The sequence below is a fragment of the Dreissena polymorpha genome, chromosome 1 (assembly GCF_020536995.1).
Source record: "Dreissena polymorpha isolate Duluth1 chromosome 1, UMN_Dpol_1.0, whole genome shotgun sequence".
NCBI lineage: Eukaryota > Metazoa > Mollusca > Bivalvia > Myida > Dreissenidae > Dreissena > Dreissena polymorpha.
Window position 1 is genome coordinate 132,329,287 of NC_068355.1, and position 21,364 is coordinate 132,350,650.

The 21,364-nt window shown below is 36.0% G+C and overlaps 3 protein-coding genes across 14 annotated transcripts in view; 1 reads left to right on the plus strand and 2 right to left on the minus strand.

Annotated features, from left to right (window-relative positions):
- LOC127850404 (myelin regulatory factor-like) overlaps positions 1-1,252 on the minus strand; it is a 114,896-nt gene extending 113,644 nt beyond the window's left edge. For 2 of the 3 annotated variants that reach the window (XM_052383448.1, XM_052383437.1), the window contains exon 1: positions 1,068-1,251. In XM_052383448.1, the coding sequence (XP_052239408.1) occupies positions 1,068-1,122 (55 nt within the window). In that variant the 5' untranslated portion in view covers positions 1,123-1,251. Of the gene's footprint in view, positions 1-1,067 lie in introns of all 3 variants that reach the window. The other variant, XM_052383430.1, reaches the window with a different exon arrangement.
- LOC127850429 (sodium- and chloride-dependent glycine transporter 1-like) overlaps positions 1-21,364 on the minus strand; it is a 163,739-nt gene that overhangs the window by 47,718 nt on the left and 94,657 nt on the right. The window lies entirely within an intron of this gene.
- Positions 3,001-16,269, plus strand: LOC127850454 (uncharacterized). 9 transcript variants are annotated; one of them, XM_052383556.1, is made up of 8 exons: positions 3,001-3,161; positions 4,068-4,223; positions 5,325-5,476; positions 9,359-9,392; positions 10,284-10,421; positions 11,452-11,536; positions 13,222-13,403; positions 14,258-16,269. In XM_052383556.1, exons 3-8 carry the CDS (start codon positions 5,406-5,408, stop codon positions 14,579-14,581), a joined length of 834 nt encoding a protein of 277 aa, XP_052239516.1. In that variant the 5' UTR covers positions 3,001-3,161; positions 4,068-4,223; positions 5,325-5,405; the 3' UTR covers positions 14,582-16,269. The 9 variants fall into 9 exon arrangements, with proteins under 9 accessions (XP_052239516.1, XP_052239509.1, XP_052239481.1 ...); XM_052383549.1 differs by having other exon boundaries at positions 5,350-5,476; XM_052383521.1 differs by having other exon boundaries at positions 4,068-4,197.

Genomic DNA, 21,364 nt, shown 5'->3' on the forward strand with positions numbered 1-21,364 from the left:
TAGGTAATTAGTTATTTTAGAATTGTTTAAACTCTTATTTTTTTAAGCAAATCAGTTGACAAAATGAAGGACAACATCAAATAAATATCATCCCTTGCACATAAACAAGGAAATTTGGTGTATTTCCAGCTTGCTTTCATTTCTTAAGAGAATTTAAACAACTTACAAAAAGCTCTGGGACAGCTGTAACAAAAAATATATGTTTACCACTGAAAAAATTGACTTTTATGAATATGTGCCTTTCCAAATTATATTTATAAAAGAAGTGTAGACCAAAAACATTTCAAACATTTTTATAAACAATTAATATCATTCTTGTATACAATTAATAGATCTACTTTGTTAATTTAAACATACTTACAAACCACGCGTAGAACACCACGTCAGGTATTCACGTGAAAGGCTCTGAAGTCCATCTATTTTTAGATCTGGCAACTTTCGCTAATTTGTTATGGTTTTGTGAAAAGTTTTCAAGAAAAGTCTTCCGTTATTTTACTCTTTTCATGAAAATGTATTATTTCCAAGGTTTCATGAAGTCATCCGTTTTCAAGAAAGTGATTAATTTTCGTGAAAACTTTAATTTATCTTTATGTGGAGGCAGTTTAGAGCACTAACAGGGAAAAGTTCGTGTTAACATAGTTTATTTTCTTTTCGTGAAAATTTATCTGCTATCGACAAATCCGCCATTATTTTCACGTTATTTCATCTGGTAAGTAGTGGCACAAATATGCTTCCATATCTAATAAAAATACCTAAAGCCAATATACTAATCGAGAGCATGTGCTTGCAATTTATATATATATATATATATATATATATATATATATATATATATATATATATATATATATATATATATATATATATGACAATGATGTCAAAACTATTATTTACTTTTTATATATATTTACTTGTATATAAGTTCATTTTAATCGTCAACATCATCATGCGATGATAACAAACTAACATACATGAAGATAGTATCAATTTCATAAAGAAACTAATACCGCGTTCGTTATATGAACAATTAAAACCCAGTTGAATTATATTTTTATACAAATACATACCAAAAACAGTCCGGAAAGTTGGGTCCTCAGGTAATATATCCATAAGTGCCTTCATAAATCCAAAATAGGTCCTTTCAAAGGAATAAATCCATGTTTAAGCTCAACCGAATCAAACGTGTGTTTACCGAAGTCGAAAGGTATATTTAAGTGTTATCGTCTGTACTGTTAAACTTTGCCCCGATATGACGTCACGTCACGTGTCCCGGGGAAGGTTACAGAAGCGTTTCCGAATTTACTGGAGCGACCGTTTGTATCAAATTAGCATAATAAGTAAAGTAATTAATTCGCTCTTTCGAAACCAGAAAGAGGTGCACATTTACTAAAATACAGTTACACTTTAATGTTAGCATGCTTGATGGGAAATACATAGCGATCATTGCGAAAAGTGTGGACGATAAAAGTAGCATTTGATAGTGATTTTTTTTTCAGAAAAAAACATGATTTTTCGTTAAAATATGATTATTTATCATGCAAAATGATGTTTTCACTAACGAATATCATAGCCACACGCTAACCACCTGTGGGTATAACTTTTAATCGCTTGATCTGTTTAGTAACATCGCCACTTATAAAACAGTGTTGTTATGATTTATCTCAGGGTCATACGCTTTTTGTCTTATCGAACTTTATTCTTTATAAACGACAAAAATGTTTTACCTCATACGCATCCTAACCTTATGCTTTAACAAACTAAGACATTTTTTTTCTCTATATATTGACGTAGTATTACATTTTTGTGTTCACCGGATGTTCATTTTCATGCCAGTATAGCGATGTCGAGTAAGTAGACACTAAACCAGTATTGTAACTAATTTGATTACAAAAAAGTAAACAAAAACATATCCTTGTCTGTATGCATTTAGGTGTTCCAATCATGGACCACGTATTAACCTAGATCTTGCGATCGCTTAAAGAAACAACAGATTTTTTCGTTTTATCAAATGGAACGTGCTCTGTGAAAAGGGGGTTTAATGCGTGTGCGGAAAGTGTCGTCCCGGATAAGCCTGTGCGGTCAGCACAGGCTAATCATGGACGACACTTTCGTCTAAACTAGATTTTTGCTTAAGATGAGACTTTCTTTAAACAAACAAAATCATTAAAGCGGAAAGTGTCGTCCCTGATTAGCCCGTGCGGACTGCACAGGATTATCTGGGACGTAACTTTACCAACATGCATTTAACCCCCTTTTCACAGAGCGAGGCTCATAATTATATATTTTCTTGAAAAAAAAATTGAAATATATGCATGAAAAGGAACTAGATGTTATAACTGTCCTTCAGTAATCGAATAATTATCTCGATGTATGTAATGTATGATTCTTGTAAACATGTATTGTACTGTGCAAATATGTTGAACGAAGACCGGTCCCTGGGATCATGATCTTTAATTCGTCAGTGTAAATACCAGACCAGGCAATGTAAATTGTTTGTTTCCATTTAAAGACCTTTGCTTTATCGTTAACTTTTACAATACTTTAAAGGGGCCTTTTCACAGATTTTGGCATTTTTTAACTTATTCATTAAATGCTTTATATTGATAATTGTAAACATTGGATCGTAAAAGCTCCAGTAAAAAATCAAGAATAAAATTAAAAAAAGGAAAAGAACATTGCCCGGAGCAGGTTTCGAACCAGTGACCCCTGGAGTCCTGCCAGAGTCCTGAAGTAAAAACGCTTTAGCCTACTGAGCTATTCCGCCGAGTACACACACTTGACGTATTTTATACCTTATATAAGCAATCTTCGTAGTTTCACAAAATTTAACGACAAAAACAGAACTCTCCAAATTATTCAATCGTTTCGCGTTGCAACGCTTTATAATTTTTAGGTTTTAAAATTGTCAAAAGATGCATATAATGGCTATCAGAGCGACTCTGGTCCCTGTCCGTCTTTACCTTATATGGTAATCATAACCATATATGTCACAACACAAACATCTATAAATAAACGTTATGAATGAGTGTAATATGACCATATATGAAGAAAGCGTAATCAAATAACGTGCGAGGGGTACCGAATGGAGAAACAAGAAAAAAACATCGTTGGAATAATCTCCCCTTTTGATTGCACACGAGCTTTCAAACGGTTGAGATCCGGTATACTCCTATAAATATGAGGTCGATTTACATCGATATAAGCGGGGTAGCTTACGTCTAATTATTTGGACTAAGATCCGGTATTGTATACGTTTCACTTTGTGACCTTGTTTTGAGATCAAGAAGTCATTTCGGCGCTTATATATTTCAGTTTTGTTTTTGAACTTGCAATAGCTATCTTTTAATTGTGATTTGGTGTATTTCGACGTTGTAAAGTGTATGATTCAAAGTGGCATTCATTTTCGCGACCAAGTCCTAGTAACTCGGTGTGAGTGAACGAAGGATTTGTGTTTACTTTTCATCTTAAGTTCAACTGTGCGTTTTATTACCCATTTTGTGATCTATTAAAAACACGTGCTTCGCGCATTTGGACACTTACAGTGTGTTTTACACTAGTGCAATAATTGACGCTTTTGATGTGTTTATAGTGACTGTGTGATATTTGCATTGAATGAACACTTACCAGTGGATTGCAATTTTGAGTGACACTTTAATACTAATTATTAAAAAAACAGGTGCTTCGCGCATTTGGACACATTCAGTGTGTTACACACTAGTGCAATAATTGACACTTTTGACATGTTCATAGTGATATTTGCACTGAACACTGACCAGTGTATTGCAATTTTGACACTTATTGATTATTGAAAACTAGTGCTTTTTAACTTGTGTGACCTTTATTTTTATTAAAGCGTGATTGATCTGTTTTTTTTATATTCTTTTTGTGTAGTTAGATACACATAAGACAAGTTTAGTCGTCCTTATTAGTCTTGTTGCAATAGTATTGTTAAGGTAGTATTTGGGTTGTTAAGACTTGTCTTTTTATAATTAGTAGATTTATTACGCAGGCTCTTTTGAACAGGATGCAGTGTTGTGTCAGGAAGCATTTTCCTTTTATTTTTTCAGGTGCCCAAGACAGGAGAAAAGTGAACCGTATTGCTGGGGACTCCAATGCTCATCGGATTAAGGATATTCTTCCTGATGATATAGCTGTCAAATGCCTGCCAATCTCTGATGAGAATATGTAATGACAATGGTATAGAACAGTAATTACAGTTTCAGGTTTGTTTCTATTAATGGTATCACATGTACACATTTTTCTAAACGTTAAAACGAAATGATTAATGAAATAAACAAAAGGTTACCGTTTAAACGATATCCAAATGTCAGTTATAAAAGCGTCATTGACATCGCATTTCCAAACTGAAAGTAATGATTATTTCCAGAAGTTATATTCAGATCATAACCCATTTGGGCAATGACGTCATATTAAAACCAACTGTTCTTGCCGTTGTTGAGTCATTGGGTACACATTTTCTACTTACATGCCGTAGTATTTTATAACAAAGACAAATAAATATTGATCCCACATTTCTTCAATAAGACTACACCTGTGTAAATTTTTTATTGTTTTCTACCTAACAAGATGTACATAAAAACGAGTATCTGTTTATTAAATTAAAAATGAATGCGGATGAATAAATGTCAGAAAAAATTTCCTCATGCACGTTGTGCTGACGCGCGTCAAATGTTCAAGACAATTCGGGGAATGATCATGCAACAAATAGCTGGAAAATTTTCCCGAGCACTTTGTGCCGACGTGTGTCAAATATTCAAGCCGTCTAGGTCGTACATGGTGTTTTGTTATGTTTACGCTGTTGTGAATAAGGGCCATCTGGCACACATGATACAAATGAATACCAGTCTTTTTTTAACAGCTTTTAATAAGTTTTGCAACATTGTAACGTAATGAACTAAAATGGATTATGTTGATATCAACAGTCGTTTAAATGTTTACTGTTTTTGTAAACATTTTTGAGAAAACACGAAATGCCACCATTTAAACGTGATACTCATAGTTTCTATAAATGATGTAATTATTTCATTTCTTTATACTTAAACAGTTCAAATGTCAAGTCCTAAGCTTCGTATGATTACAGTATTTGTCATCAATATAAAGTTAAACTTATTATGCTGATGTGCAATTATTGGCATCATTGCGTTTTCTAACTAATTTGCATGGTTATATATTTTATTTAAGCGTGTGGAATATTTTACAGATTGTAGGGAATTGTAATTGCAAACTTTTCATTTTAATCTTGAGGCAAAGCATGAATTTTCCTTGTGTATTCATTCATGTATATTTGTGATTTATTTACACAGACATTCGCCAACTCTGTTTTCAAAGGTGCCAAATTTTCTTGTGATCGTTTTCGCCATGCATTGTTGAGAGACTTGCGGAAGATGGATGTTCAACAGCTGTATCTTCATCTAGGTTCAAATGACATTCTTACGAATGAAGCGGTGTTTTACCGGTACATATACAATTATAAAAAAAAGCTTTGATATTTAAATTTAATGTAGTTGTTTCCCATAACTATATAAATTTGCAAAACTAACATTTTACATGGTTTATTCCTCAATGAGTCATGGAAACTTGCAATCATTTTAGAAGTGTTATCTAGTTTCTAATTTATAAATAAAGCATTTCACAATATTTTCTATTATCCATGTTAATTTGACATTTTATGCTCCCCCAAAAAATTTGGGGGGGAGCATATAGTCGCCGCTTCGTCAGTCCGTCTGTCCGTCCGTGAACAATTTTTGTCCGGGCTATTTCTCAGCAACTAAAGGCCGGAATTCAATGAAACTTAATGGGAAGCTTCACTATTAAGAGGAAATGTGCATATTATCAGCGGGTTTTGGTCGGATGATTTGTCACAGAGTTATGGCCCTTTTAAATTTTTTATTAACTGTACATATAGTGCAATTCTTGTCAGGGCTATTTCTCAGCAATTAATGACCGGAATTCAATGAAACTTTATGGGAAGATTTACTACCAAGAGGAGATGTGCATATTATCAGCGGGTTCTGGTCGGATGATTTTTCACAGAGTTATGGCCCTTTGAAATTTTCCATTTACTGTACATATAGTGCAATTCTTGTCCGGGCTATTTCTCAGCAACTAATGACTGGAATTCAATGAAACTTTATGGGAAGCATCACTACCAAGAGGAGATGTGCATATTATCAGCGGGTTCTGGTCGGATGATTTTTCACAGAGTTATGGCCCTTTGAAATTTTCCATTGTACATATAGAGCAATTCTTGTCCGAGCAATTTCTCAGCAACTAATGACGGGAATTCAATGAAACTTTATGGGAAGCTTCACTACCAACAGGAGATGTGCATATTATCAGCCGGTTCTCGTCGGATGATTTTCCACAGAGTTATGGCCATTTGAAATTTTCCATTGTACATATAGTGCAATTCTTGTCCGAGCTATTTCTCAGCAACTTATTACATGAATTCAATGAAATTTTATGGGAAGCTTCACTACCAACAGGAGATGTGCATATTATAAGCCGGTTATGGTCGGATGATTTTTCACAGAGTTATGGCCCTTTGAAATTTTCTAATAACTGTACATATAGTGCAATTCTTGTCCGGGCTATTTCTCCCCAACTACTGACTGGAATACAATAAAGCTTTATGGGAAGCTTAACTACCTTGAGGAGATGCGCATGTTATTAGTGGGTTCTGGTTAGATGATTTATTTACAGAGTTATGGCCCTTTGAAATTTTTAAGTTACTAAACCATCCATTGTATTATTTTGTCCAAAGTTATGCCCCTCAAGACGTTTCCTTTTATCTGAATATATAGTGCAATATTGTGACAAAAAAACCTTTGTGGAGCATCACCCGTCTCAAACGGTTTCTTGTTTCATTATTTGCTGTCTACAATTAATTTTACATGAAATAGCAAATGTTTTATTTATGCGCATAATATTAACAATATAATTATACATATTTGTTTATGTAACTATTTTGATAGGTAAGTCAGTCTGCAAAGAAAAAGAACACATTTGTATATATTTTACTCCACATTTTTTATGCCCCCTTTCGAAGAAAAGAGGGTATATAGTTTTCGCACTGTCTGTCTGTCTGTCACACTTTTCTTGTCCGCTCTCTAATTCAAATAGTTTTCATCTGATCTTTACCAAACTTGGTCAGAAGTTGTATCTAGGCAATATCTAGGTCAAGCTCGAATATGGGCCATGCCGGGTCAAAAACTAGACCATGGGGTCACTTAGTGCATTTTAAGGTTTAAGCATGGTGTCTGCTCTCTAATTGAAGTAGTTTTCATCTGATCTTTACCAAACTTGGTCAGAAGTTGTATCAAGACAACATCTAGGTCATGTTCGAATATGGGTCATGCCTGGTCAAAAACTAGGTCACAGGGTCACTTAGTGCATTTCAAGGATTAAGTATGGTTTTCGCTCTCTAGTTTGGGACTTATTTTGCATTTCTAAATTAACGTTTTTTATGCCGCCGAAGGAGGGCATATAGTGATCGCACTGTCCTTCCGTCTGTTTATCTGATGTCTGTCTGTCCGTCCGTCTTACTTTGTGTTTAGGTTTCGAAAAATGCTCATAACTTCTTTTGTCGCTTCAGATGTAACATTCATATTTGATATGCATGTGTACATGGACAAGGCCTTTCCATACGCACACAAATTTTTACCCCATGACCTTGACCTTAGGGTCCGTGTTTAGGGTTCAAAAAATGCATTCAGATTTCGAAAAATGCTCATAATTTCTATCAAAGCATTTATTGGGGGCATACGTCATCCTATGGAGACAGATCTTGTTTAACAATTTAATTGAAAATAATATGTTGTCAACATGAAGTGTATATATGCAAGATCACATTCCCAGTGACAACAACTCTTTAATTGTTGACTGTATTTTAGCTGGACTATTATATATGAAATATATATAGTGGAGCTATCCTACTCACCCCGGCGTTGGCGTTTCCGTGAGCGTGCAAATGTTAAAGTTTGCGTACTACTTCAAATATTTTCAATGTCCATTGACATATTGCTTTCATATTTTGCATACTTGTTTACCAACATGATCCCAACCTATAAACAAGAGCAGACCACTGTATCAAGCATTTCGACAGAATTATTGCCCCTTTTATACTTAGAATATGCATATTATTGATAAATCTATGTTAAATTGTGCGTACTACCCCAAATATTTCCTATGTCCTTTAACATATTGCTTTGTTATATTGCATACTTGTTTACCAACATGACCTTTAACCTACAAACAAGAGGAGACCACTTAATCAAGCATTTTGATAGAATTACGGCCCCTTTTATACTCAGAATATGCATATCATTGATAAATCTGTGTTAAAGTTTGCGTACTACCCCAAATATTTCCTATGTCCTTTGACATATTGCTATTATATTTTGCATACTTGTTTACCAACATGACCCCAACCTATAAACAAGATTAGACCACTGAATCAAGCATTTTGATAGAATTATGGCCCCTTTTTTACTTTGAGAATTGGACATTTTGCTTAAATTCACATAACTTCTTTATTTATGATAAGATTTTATTAATACTTTGACAAAACAGCACTTACCTGAATACCACAATGGATTCCACCCGTGCAATACCAGTGCTCCAGCTAGGCCTCAATCGAAGGGCGCCCCGCCCTGCACTCCCGAAGCTCCGCCCTGACCTTCCTAGGGCCCCCCCTGCCCTTAAATTTTTTATTTTTTTTTTAATTTTTTTTTTACATATGATGATTAATAAATCTCTTATTAAAATACATTGTAATTAATTTATTCCTCATTGTAGTAATTAAATTTGAATTGTTTAATGACAATGGGAATAATTCATTCTTACAATTATTGATAACACATAAATTAACATGCATGACGAAGCATTCTAGAAACGCCCGCGCGCTCGAAAGTGCCCTTTTGACAAAATACTGCGCGTCCAAAGTGCCCTTTTGACAAAAAATCCCCCTGCCCTTTTTAAATCCTAGCTGCAGCACTGCAATACCCCACGCCCCAACCCAGAATCCCTGCCCCCCCCCCCACCCCCCCAAATTTTTTGTTTTCCTTTTTTTATTTTGAAAGATCGTCAGATCGTCTAATAAATGACCACACCCCATGTTATACCCCCCTCTCAACCCCCCTACCCCCTCCCCAAATTTTTATTTTTTTTCCTTTTTTTATTTTTGAAAGATCATCTAATAAATTATTGAATATGAACAATTTCCCCATGATGGCTTACGTTATACTGTCAAGCACTCGAATAGTCGAGGGCGCTGTCCTCTGACAGCTCTTGTTATCTATTTTTATTAATGAAAATGATTGTATTGAAATAATTTCAGAGATGTAGCTGACTTGTGCGATTTGGTGCATCAGGTCAGTCCAGACACTGAGGTTGTCTTTTGCAAAGTTTTCTGAATAAAATACATTGAATTTAGTGGTTTGATAAAAATAGAAAATGCCCAGAGCCAGTAGCACTGACACTTGCAGTGTGATATAAGAAATGGCAAAAATATTTTGAACCTTCTCCCATAACAGATATCTCCCTGTTAGCTAACAAACGTTTTTTTGACTGATAGTTCAGTCACATAAATGTGAGGGGACTGTCAGGATGGTTTTTTTTAAATAATAATTATTGATTAAGTGATAAGAAAATATTGAAATTGTGTTCATTGTTATTTGAACTGACTTTAAGAAAGTATTGAAATTGTGTACATTGTTATTTGAACTTACTTGCTTACATTACGTGCATTTTAAGGATTAAGTATGGTGTCCGCTCTCTAGTTTGGGACTTATTTTGCATTTCTGGATTAACTTTTTTTATGCCACCGAAGGAGGGCATATAGTGATCGAACTGTCCTTCTGTCTGTTTGTCTGATGTCTGTCTGTCCGTCACACTTTGTGTTTAGGTTTCAAAAAATGCTCATAACTTCTTTTGTCGCTTCAGATGTAACATTCATATTTGATATGCATGTGTATATGGACAACGCCTTTCCATACCCACACAAATTTTCACCCCATGACCTTGACCTTAGGGTCCGCGTTTAGGGTTCGAAAAATGCTCATAATTTCTATCAAAGCATTTATTGGGGGCATACGTCATCCTATGGAGACAGCTCTTGTTTAACAATTTAATTGAAAATAATATATATGTTTTCTTATCTAAGTTAATGTCAAAGTTCTTGTTTAGTAGGTATTTATTGGTTAAAATGATGAAAAATAAATGTTTAATATATTTTTATGTTTCACAAAGTTTTATATTTAAAGGAGGCGCACAATCGGTGTCCAGAATGCAGGGTTATTTGCTCCAACGAAGACGCTTTGCTGAGCCACTTCTGCAGTCGCCACATCAAGCAACCAGAGACTGGAAAAGAGAGTAAAATTAAGCTGATAGGCTCACCAATGGTATGACTTTAAATCACTAACTTGTGTATGCTTGACAAGCATTTTATGTACAAATAAAGTAACAAAAAAAGGAGGTCAACACATGCACTTTCCCATATAAAGCTTTCTGTATCTTTTAGCAACTAATTACACGATTTTGTGTTGACATACTCAATATGATAGTTATAGCCCTATATAACTGGTATGTTCATTTTAGTTAATCTTTCTATTTTATTAAACCTTTTTGTTTTAGCTAGATTGCTTGAAAAACACAACCAGGATTATTTTTATGCCCCCGGATCGAAAGATCGGGGGTATATTGTTTTTGGCCTGTCTGTCATTGTATGTGTCCATGTGTGTGTGTGTGTGTGTGTCCCAAAACTTTAACCAAAACTTTAACCTTCATATTAACTTTTGCAATATTGAACATAGCAACTTGATTTTTGGCATGCATGTGTATCTCATGGAGCTGCACATTTTGAGTGGTGAAAGGTCAAAGTCAAGGTCATCCTTCAAGGTCAAAGGTCAAAAAAAATAATTCAAAAACTTTAACCAAAACTTTAACCTTCTTCATAACTTTTGCAATATTGAACGTAGCAACTTGATATTTGGCATGCATGTGTATCTCATGGAGCTGCACATTTTGAGTGGTGAAAGATCAAGGTCATCCTTAAAGGTCAAAGGTAAAAAAAAAAATCAAAGTGGCGCATTAGGGGGCATTGTGTTTCTGACAACCACATTTCTTGTTAGCATTGTCTTACCCCTGTTACATGCAATGTACATGTGGCTTATTAAATTGGAAACCCTGGTTTGCATGAGAATATTTTGCAAAACATAGTTGAAAAAACATACATGTATACAAACTTAGTCATTACTGTTAGTATAATGAGCACCTCTATTTCTGAATATTTTGATTGGATGGTTATGGGCCTTTATGCGTGTGTCACATTTATGTATGTGAAAGTGTGTAATTAGACAAAAGAATTTATATTTTTTTATTTTTTGGGTAACAATCACTTATTTTAGAGTTATTTATAAGTAAATCTTACAGATTGCATCTGCTAATAATGAACTCAACGAAGTCAGCTCAAGGAAGTGGAAGGCATGCTTGGAAAATAGAAGTTTCCATTATGAAGGCAAATTTTAGTATATTTCAAATTTGTAACCAAATGATCTTGAATGAAAATTTGATTGAACATTTGTTATCTGTCAAGAGAAACAGTTTGAAGTGAATGAATTAAGTATTGCCTATTGTCTATAAGTTAATTGTGTGACCTGAACCCTGTGAGGGATAGTACTTATTTTTATACGCCGGTTTTGAAAAAACGGGACGTATTATAGTTTCACCCTTGGCGGGCGGCGGCGTCCATAACAGTGTCCACTCTCTAATTCAAATAGTTTTCATCTGATCTTCACCAAACTTGGTCAGAAGTTGTATCTAGACAATATCTAGGTCAAGTTTGAATATGGGTCATGCCAGGTCAAAAACTAGGTCACGGGGTCACTTAGTGCATTTGAAGGATTTAGCATTGGTGGCTCTCTAATTGGAGTAGTTTTCATCTGATCTTTACCAAATTTGGTCATAAGTTGTGTGTAAATGATATATAGGTCAAGTTCAAATATGGGTTATGCCGGGTCAAAAACTAGGTCGCGAGGTCACTTAGAGCATTTCATGCATTTCGCATGGTGTCTGCTCTCTAATTGAAGTAGTTTTCATCCAATCTTCACAAACTTTGGTCAGAAGTTTTATCTAGACAATATCTAAGTCAAGTTCAATTATGGGTCATGCCGGGTCAAAAACAAGGTCAGGGGTTCACTTAGTACATTTCAAGGATTAAGCATGGTGTCCGCTCTCAAATTGAAGTAGTTATCATCCGATCTTCACCAAATTTGGTCAGAAATTGTGTCAAAATGTTATCTAGGTCAAGTTCAAATATGGGTCACACCAGGTCAAAAACTAGGTCACGAGGTTACTTAGTGCATTTCAAGCATTTAGCACGGTGTCCACTCTCTTATTGAAGTAGTTTTCATCTGATCTTCAACAAATGTGGTCAGAAGTTGTATCTAGACAATATCTAGTTCAAGTTCAAATATGGGTCATGCTGGGTCAAAAACTAGTTCACAGGGTGCATTTCAAGGATTTAGCATGGTGTAAGCTCTTTAATTGAAAGAGTTTTCATCCGATCTTCACCAAATTTGGGCAGAAGTTGTGTCTTAATGATATCTAAGTCAAGTTCAGATATAGGTCATGCCGGGTCGAAAACTAGGTCACTTAGTGCATTTCCAGCGTTTAGCATGGTGTCCAAAACCTTCAAACGGGTGTATCTTGTGACAGTTTAGCACTCTTGTTTATTACATTAAAGCCACACACCTTGAAATGAAATACATGTTACTCAGTACATATAGATGCAATTTGAAAGTGTGCAAAATTGTCATTAAATCTATAGCCTAGTTAGCAAGTAATTTATTTTTTTTATATTTTAAAACTGAATGTATGATTTGTATACGTACATGTTCAATTCGAGAAACACAATTATTTTTAAGTTTTAAAGCACAAGAAAGACGGATTTCTACCTTGCAACCACCAGATATATTCTAATTGGCAAAGATAAAATATGTTTCTTATTTATATCCAAATTTACTATGCCAGATATTTCATTTCAAGGTGTGTGGCTTTAAGGAATGTTTTTTAAATGGGTATATTACCAAGATCTGCACAGCCAGGGTGATATTAACCTTCAGATGTTAAAGCTTTCTAAGAATTTTAAGGCTTGCCTTTTATACTTGAAATGATAAATCATTAACATGTTTTGTTCTTTAGGAACATACAAACATTTCCCACCCACCATGTGGATCAAGATGTTTGGGCTGATGATTCTGGGTCGTATGTGTGGACAAGGTGGTCTTCATTACATCATGATACAGCTGTGTATTCAACAACATGTTAACCTGTCCCAGCGGATGTTGATGCTCTTAAATGATGTTGAGAAAAATCCAGGACCGGTACTTTATGACAAAATATACATCGTTTATTGAATAACTATATATATTTATTTTAACATTAAAGTGATTTTTTTCTTGCATTTTTGTGCCTTTTGTTACTGAGAACTATTTTATCATATGTTGGTGATTGAAACCCAGGACCTGTAAGTGCTTCTTAATATTTGCAACAAATGACAAATCATGTTAAGTTTTTGAAACATCTGTTTTTTGTTCAGTTAAAGGACATATTGAACTCACTAATTGCTAAGTTAACTTAGATGCATCAAGTTTTTATTGATGATTTCTACTTTCTGTTGAATCATTATCCTTTCCAAAGCCAGAGAGATATAGTGTTGGCGTTTTCCATCGGCAGTCTGTCAGTCCATCCATCTGTTTGTTACAAACATTTTAGGGCTTCATATCATGAATTTAATAAGATTTCAACATGGAAAAATAAGTGTATGCCATATTCATACAATAGTGCAAATTTACTTGTTTTCTTTCTTTTTAGATTAGTTATTAACAGAAGAACAGAACAGTAACATACTTTTATTACATTAACAGAGGCTCTGATTAGATGTGTATCTGCGTAAAGAACTCATAGAAAATATCAATATATAGATAAATAAAACAAAAATAGAGTTAAACAAATCATGGTGAAATCCACAATACACACCAAGAGCTATTAGTAGGCTTATCTCCATTGACTTATTTCACAGTAAATCTCTTTTTTTTGCCTTTTCATTAACATTTCAATCAAAAATAACATTTGTGAAAAACTTAGTCAATGATTATAACTAAAGTTAAAAATGTGGACACTGTAAGTTAATTGACTTTGGCTTCCAATCTGCAGTTTACAAAGTTGCTTGTTATAGGAGTATTCGTGCAAATGGATATCCTGCAAGGAAGACTTCCACTCCATAGGACAGCAAGATGCACATATCATCTCTCATGTGGTTCAAGAGAAATGCTGTAGATGGGGAGACTGTACCAAAGTCCTGAGCTTTAATAGTCTTGAAATCCATGAACTTAAACATCTCTATGATGTGAGTTTAGCACTGTGTATGAACTGGTGTTGCTTCATTTTCTGCATATCTTTATCTCAGTCTTCTCTAGTTTTGATGGTCAAATACATATTGTCTGCCAGTTTTTTTCCCCCAATACTGCCGTTCATCGTTTGCTTGCATCAAGAGTTTTAAAAGAAATTAAAACTCATTTGTTTAGTTAGAATCTTATGAAAGACTTAAATGGCCATGTTTAATACAATTGTATAACAACATATACGAGCTAAAAAAATAGTTGGAATAATTAATGTATATATGAACATAACAAATTTACTTAAAATCATAGGTCTTATTTTTGTCTGCCACTATAAGAACCAGAACATATTTCGGACATTCGAGGATTGACTTGCTGTGTTAGAGGATCATCAGGTGATGGAAGAAACCAGGCTTATTTCGACTCAATGTTGATGAAACCTGATCGACATGCTCATCTTGGTTGAGTAAGCCTGGGTTGAGTGTGTCCAAAAAGTAGGTAACCTGGTGAAATCTTAGGAAAACATTGTAACCAGATCCAGGTTTATTTGACTGACAGACCGATGGACAGTGGGTCAACCGTAAATCCCTTCATGTGAAAACGGTAGGGACAAAATAAATATCACATTGCTCTTCTGAGTTCATTTGTAAACCAAGTTTTATCACAAAATTAAAATGGTCAATGTATTATTTTGTGTATTTAAAAATTATGTGAATATTAAGTTTCATGAAATCTTACTGAGTTTTCTCAATTTTAGCTACTATTCGGACATGGACTGACGGACAAATGGGCAACAATGTCGCAATTTGTATACCAAGTTTTATAAGAATTGTTTCATAAAAGTAACCAATGTGTCTGTTCTATGTCAAGGTAACTACTAGGATGAAATACACAAAAAGATTTTGGTTCACAATAGGGTAGGCTCCGCGTGCCGTGAACCGGGCAACAGCTTTTGTCATTTAACATTTGTGTTTTAATGGCATAAGCTGGCAGATACCCTTTAACTTTAACGATGTTTTCCGATAATTTCTCGGAAAATACAATCTAGCAATTTTGATTTAATTTAGATTACTAAAAATTAATATTATATTTATGCCCCCCTTGGAAGAAGAGGGGTATATTGTTTTGCACATGTCAGTTGGTTGGTCCACCAGATGGTTTCCTGATGATAACTCAAGAACGCTTTGGCCTAGGATCATGAAACTTCATAGGTTTATTGATCTCGAAATAGTAAAATGGTTTCCGGATGATAACTCAAGAACGCTTACGCCTAGGATCATGAAACTTCATAGGTACATTGATGATGACTCGCAGATGACCTCTATTGATTTTCAGGTCACTAAGTCAAAAGTCAAGGTCACAGTGACTCGAAATAGAAAAATGGTTTCCGGATGATAACTCATAAATGCTTACGCCTAGGATCATAAAATAAAAAAATCATAGGTACATTGATAATGACTGGCAGATGACCCCCTTCATAGGTACATTGATAATGACTGGCAGAAGACCCCTATTGATTTTCAGGTCACTAGGTCAAGGATTAAGGTCATAGTGACTCAAAACAGTTTAATGGTTTCCTGTTGATAGCTCAAGAATACTTAGGTCTATGATCATGAAACTTCTCAAGTACATTGATCATGACTGGCAGATGACCCCTATTGATTTTCAGGTCACTAGGTCAAAAGTCAAGTTCACAGTGACAAAAACGTATTCACAATGGCTGCCACTACAACTGACAGCCCATAGGGGGGCATGCATGTTTTACAAACAGCCCTTGTTCTGTGTTAAAATTATGTACACGTCTGCGTTAAATAAATATGTTCACATTTGAAATAAAGCTAAAAATGTGTATTGTTGTTATTAGTAATTTGAACCGAATTGCTCTGTGGGAAGTAAAAGTACTTCAACCAGACCTAAATATGTGGGTAATTAAAGAGCACGAGAAAAGATGAAAATTAAGTTAGCTCAACCATTTTAAGCAATATTACTGGGTCACACTTTTTACGATGCGAAACCTGAAGGGTCCCTAGACTATGATGATTACTTACACGAGGAGTGTCCTATTCATTGCTGCCGCATGATCCTATCAGTAACGAATTAACGCTTGTATCGTTAAAGCAAGTCGTATATTCACGTTTATAAATATTTAAATAGAAAATAAAGGTTTAATTGTCGCATATCCACCGCATGATGTGTTTCTTATAAAGTGCACGTATATTCAAACCGAACAATTTTGTCCTTAGATAAAAATATACTACATGTGATCATATGTGGCCTCACAAGGCTTATTATGAATTTATTATATCGCCATCGCAATGAGATGTAAATAGTTCATACATGCACAGTGTACTTTCAACACAACCAAATCACACTTATAGTCGCGTCTTGCGAAAATAGGTCTTAATGCGTATGCGGCCAGCGTAAGTCAAACACGGTCTGCGCTATTTCGCAGTGATTGTTGTTAGGTCAAAAACGTGCATGAAGAAGTCCGGATTTCCGCAGTGATTTGGCCAATGCTGTGGGTGATTTCTCTGAAATCAATAATTAAAATATTCTGATTCATTCATTCGGGTCTACAGGCGTGAAATTTCCCCATCATTTAATTGTTTGTTGATAAAGGGTATTTAATGTGAAAAGCTTGGTAAGACAGCTACGCCGAACAACCGAACTAGCATTCATTAATTTGATCAAAATATGCACACAGCAGAATGATTGTGTTTCTTACATGGCTTTTAGAAGAACAGACCATGCAGGCGAGCAGTGAACAATATGATTAGGTTTAGTTGCCCTTAACCCTATATACCCTTGGTATGACTTGTGAGTGTTGAACTAATGTGCTACAGCATCACTTAAATACGAACATACGATAGTCAGGTATCCCCGCATAATGACATATAGAATATTACTGGGTAGATACCGCTTGGCAAACTTGAGCCTGGGTTAGTCGGTTATACCCGCTTTGTGAAATTAGGAATATAACAGGTTTGATATAGCATTAACAGTACGTACTTGGGGGTTATAGGAAATACCCGCTATATGACTATCCTGTATATAACTAAATGACGTCAAAAATACAACTGATGTGATACGGCATTACTTATACGAGCATAGGGTAGTAAGGTATAACTCGCCTCCTACAAAAATGACCTGATTCGATTTGCTTTGAGAGGCCATGTGCCCATTGTGTATTTTCCATACACCCTGAGAAATTTCCATACACCCCGAGTAATCGGTTGAGATATAATGGATACACAGTTAGTAACTGATTGTGTATAGGATATACACCCTCAGTTCCCTTCTCGAGCTTCGCTCTCATACACCATCAGTTACAAACAGTGTAACTAATACGGTATTACTTATAACAGGATGGGGTAGTAGAATATACCGCTATATAACTCGCTAGTATAGTACAGGCTTGATACGGCATTACTTATATACGAGCATTGGGTAGTAGGATATATCCGGTATATAGCTCGCTAGTATAGTACTGGCTTGATACGGCATTACTTATATACGAGCATGGGGTAGTAGGATATACCCGCTATATAACTCGCTAGTATAGTACTGGCTTGGTACGGCATTACTTATATACGAGCATGGGGTAGTAGGATATATCCGGTACATGACTCGCTAGTATAGTACTGGCTTGATACGGCATTACTTATATACGAGAATGGGTAGTAGGATATACCCGGTATATAACTCGCTAGTATAGTACTGGCTTGAAACGGCATTACTTATATACGAGCATGGGGTAGTAGGATATACCCGGTATATAACTCGCTAGTATAGTACTGGCTTGATACGGCATTACGTATATACGAGCATGGGGTAGTAGGATATACCCGGTATATGACTCGTTAGTATAGTACCGGCTTGATACGGCATTACTTATATACCAGCATTGGGTAGTAGGATATATCCGGTATATAGCTTGCTAGTACAGTACCGGCTGGATACGGCATTACTTATATACGAGCATGGGGTAGTAGTATATACCCGCTATGACTCTCTAGTATAGTACCGGTTTGATACGGCATTACTTATATACGAGCATGGGGTAGTAGAATATACCCGCTATATAACTCGCTAATATAGTACTGGCTTGATACGGCATTACTTATAATGAGCATGGGGTAGTAGGATATACCCGCTATATAACTCGCTAGTATAGTACCGGTTTGATACGGCATTACTTATATACCAGCATGGGGTTGTAGAATATACCCGGTATACAACTCGCTAGTATGGTACTGGCTTGATACGGCATTACTTATATAAAGGCATGGGGTATTAGGATATACCCGGTATATGACTCGCTAGTATAGTCCTGGGTTGGTACGGCATTACTTACATACGAGCATGGGGTAGTAGTATATACCCGCTATGGCTCGCTAGTATAGTACTGGCTTGATACGGCATTACTTTTATACGAGCATGGGGTAGTAGGATATACCCGGTATATGACTCGTTAGTATAGTACTGGCTTGATACGGCATTACTTATATACGAGCATGGGGTAGTAGGGTATACCCGGTATATGACTCGCTAGTATAGTACTGGCTTGAAACGGCATTACTTATATACGAGCATGGGGTAGTAGTATATACCCGCTATGACTCGCTAGTATAGTACTGGCTTGATACGGCATTACTTATACCGGGTATACGAGCATGGGGTAGTAGGATATTTCCGGTATATGACTCGCTAGTAAAGTACTGGCTTGATACGGCATTACTTATATACGAGTATGGGGTAGTAGGATATACCCGTTATATAACTCGCTAGTATAGTACCGGCTTGATACGGCATTACTTTTATACCAGCATGGGGTAGAAGGTAATACCCGGTATATAACTCGCTAGTATAGTACTGGCTTGAAACGACATTACTTATATACGAGCATGGGGTAGTAGGATATACCCGCTATATAACTCGCTAGTTTAGTACCGGCTTGATACGGCATTACTTATATAAAGGCATGGGGTAGTAGATATACCCGGTATATGACTCGCAGGTATAGTACTGGCTTGATACGGCATTACTTATATACGAGCAAGGGGTAGTAGGATATACCCGCTATGACTCGCTAGTATAGTACTGGCTTGATACGGCATTACTATATACGAGCATGGGGTAGTAGGATATATCCGGTATATGACTCGCTAGTTAGTACCGGCTTGATACGGCATTACTTATATAAAGGCATGGGTAGTAGGATATACCCGTATATGACTCGCTAGTATAGTACTGGCTTGATACGGCATTACTTATATACGAGCATGGGTAGTAGGATATACCCGCTATATAACTCGCTAGTATAGTACTTGGCTTGATACGGCATTACTAATATACAGCAGTGGGGTAGTAGGATATATCCGGTATAATGACTCGCTAGTATAGTACTGGCTTGATACGGCATTACTAATATAAGAGACATGGGTATAGTAGGATATACCCGGTATATGACTCGCTAGTATAGTACTGGCTTGATACGGCATTACTTATATACGAGCAATGGGGTGTAGGATATACCCGCTATATAACTCGCTAGTATAGTACTGGCTTGATACGGCATTACTAATATACGAGCATGGGTAGTAGGATATATCCGGTATATGACTCGCTAGTATAGTACTGGCTTGATACGGCATTACTATATTACAGCATGGGGTAGTAGGATATACCCGGTATATGACTCGCTAGTATAGTACTGGCTTGATACGGCATTACTTATATACGAGCATGGGGTAGTAGGATATACCCGGTATATGACTCGCTAGTATAGTACTGGCTTGATACGGCATTACTTATATACGAGCATGGGGTAGTAGGATATACCCGGTATATGACTCGCTAGTATAGTACTGGCTTGATACGGCATTACTTATATACGAGCATGGGGTAGTAGGATATACCGGTATATGACTCGCTAGTATAGTACTGGCTTGATACGGCATTACTTATATACGAGCATGGGGTAGTAGGATATACCGGTATATGACTCGCTAGTATAGTACTGGCTTGATACGGCATTACTTATATACGAGCATGGGTAGTAGGATATACCCGGTATATAACTCGCTAGTATAGTACTGGCTTGATACGGCATTACTTATATACGAGCATGGGGTAGTAGGATATACCCGGTATATAACTCGCTAGTATAGTACTGGCTTGATACGGCATTACTTATATACGAGCATGGGGTAGTAGGATATACCCGTTTATAAAACTGCATTTACCATATGGGGGTAGTAGGATATAGCCGGTACATGAACTCGCTAGTATAGTACTGGCTTGATACGGCATTAATTATATACAGCATGGGGTAGTAGGATATACCCGGTATAACTCGCTAGTATATACTGGCTTGATACAGTATTACTTATATACCAGCATGGGGTAGTAGGATATACCACCTATATACCGCTAGTATAGTACTGGCTGATAAGGCATTACTTATATACGAAATGGGGTAGTAGGATATACCCGGTATATGACTCGCTTAGTATAGTACTGGCTTGGTACGGCATTACTTATATATAAGCATGGTGGGGTATGTATATCCACTATGACTCGCTAGCTAGTATAGTACCGGCTTGATACGGCATTACTATATACGAGCATGGGGTAGTAGGATATATAGTGTATGACATCTGCCTAGTATAGTACTGGCTTGAGACGGCATACTTATTATACGAGCATGGGGTAGGAGGATATACCCGCTATATAATCGCTAGTATAGTACTGGCTTGATACGATTACTTATATACGAGCATGGGTAGTAGGATATATCCGATACATGACTCGCTAGTATAGTACTGGCTTGATACGGCATTACTATATACGAGCATGGGGTCGTAGTAGTATATACAATGGCTGTTTGGAAAACATGCATGCCCCCATATGGGCTGTCAGTTGTAGAGGCAGCCATTTGTGAA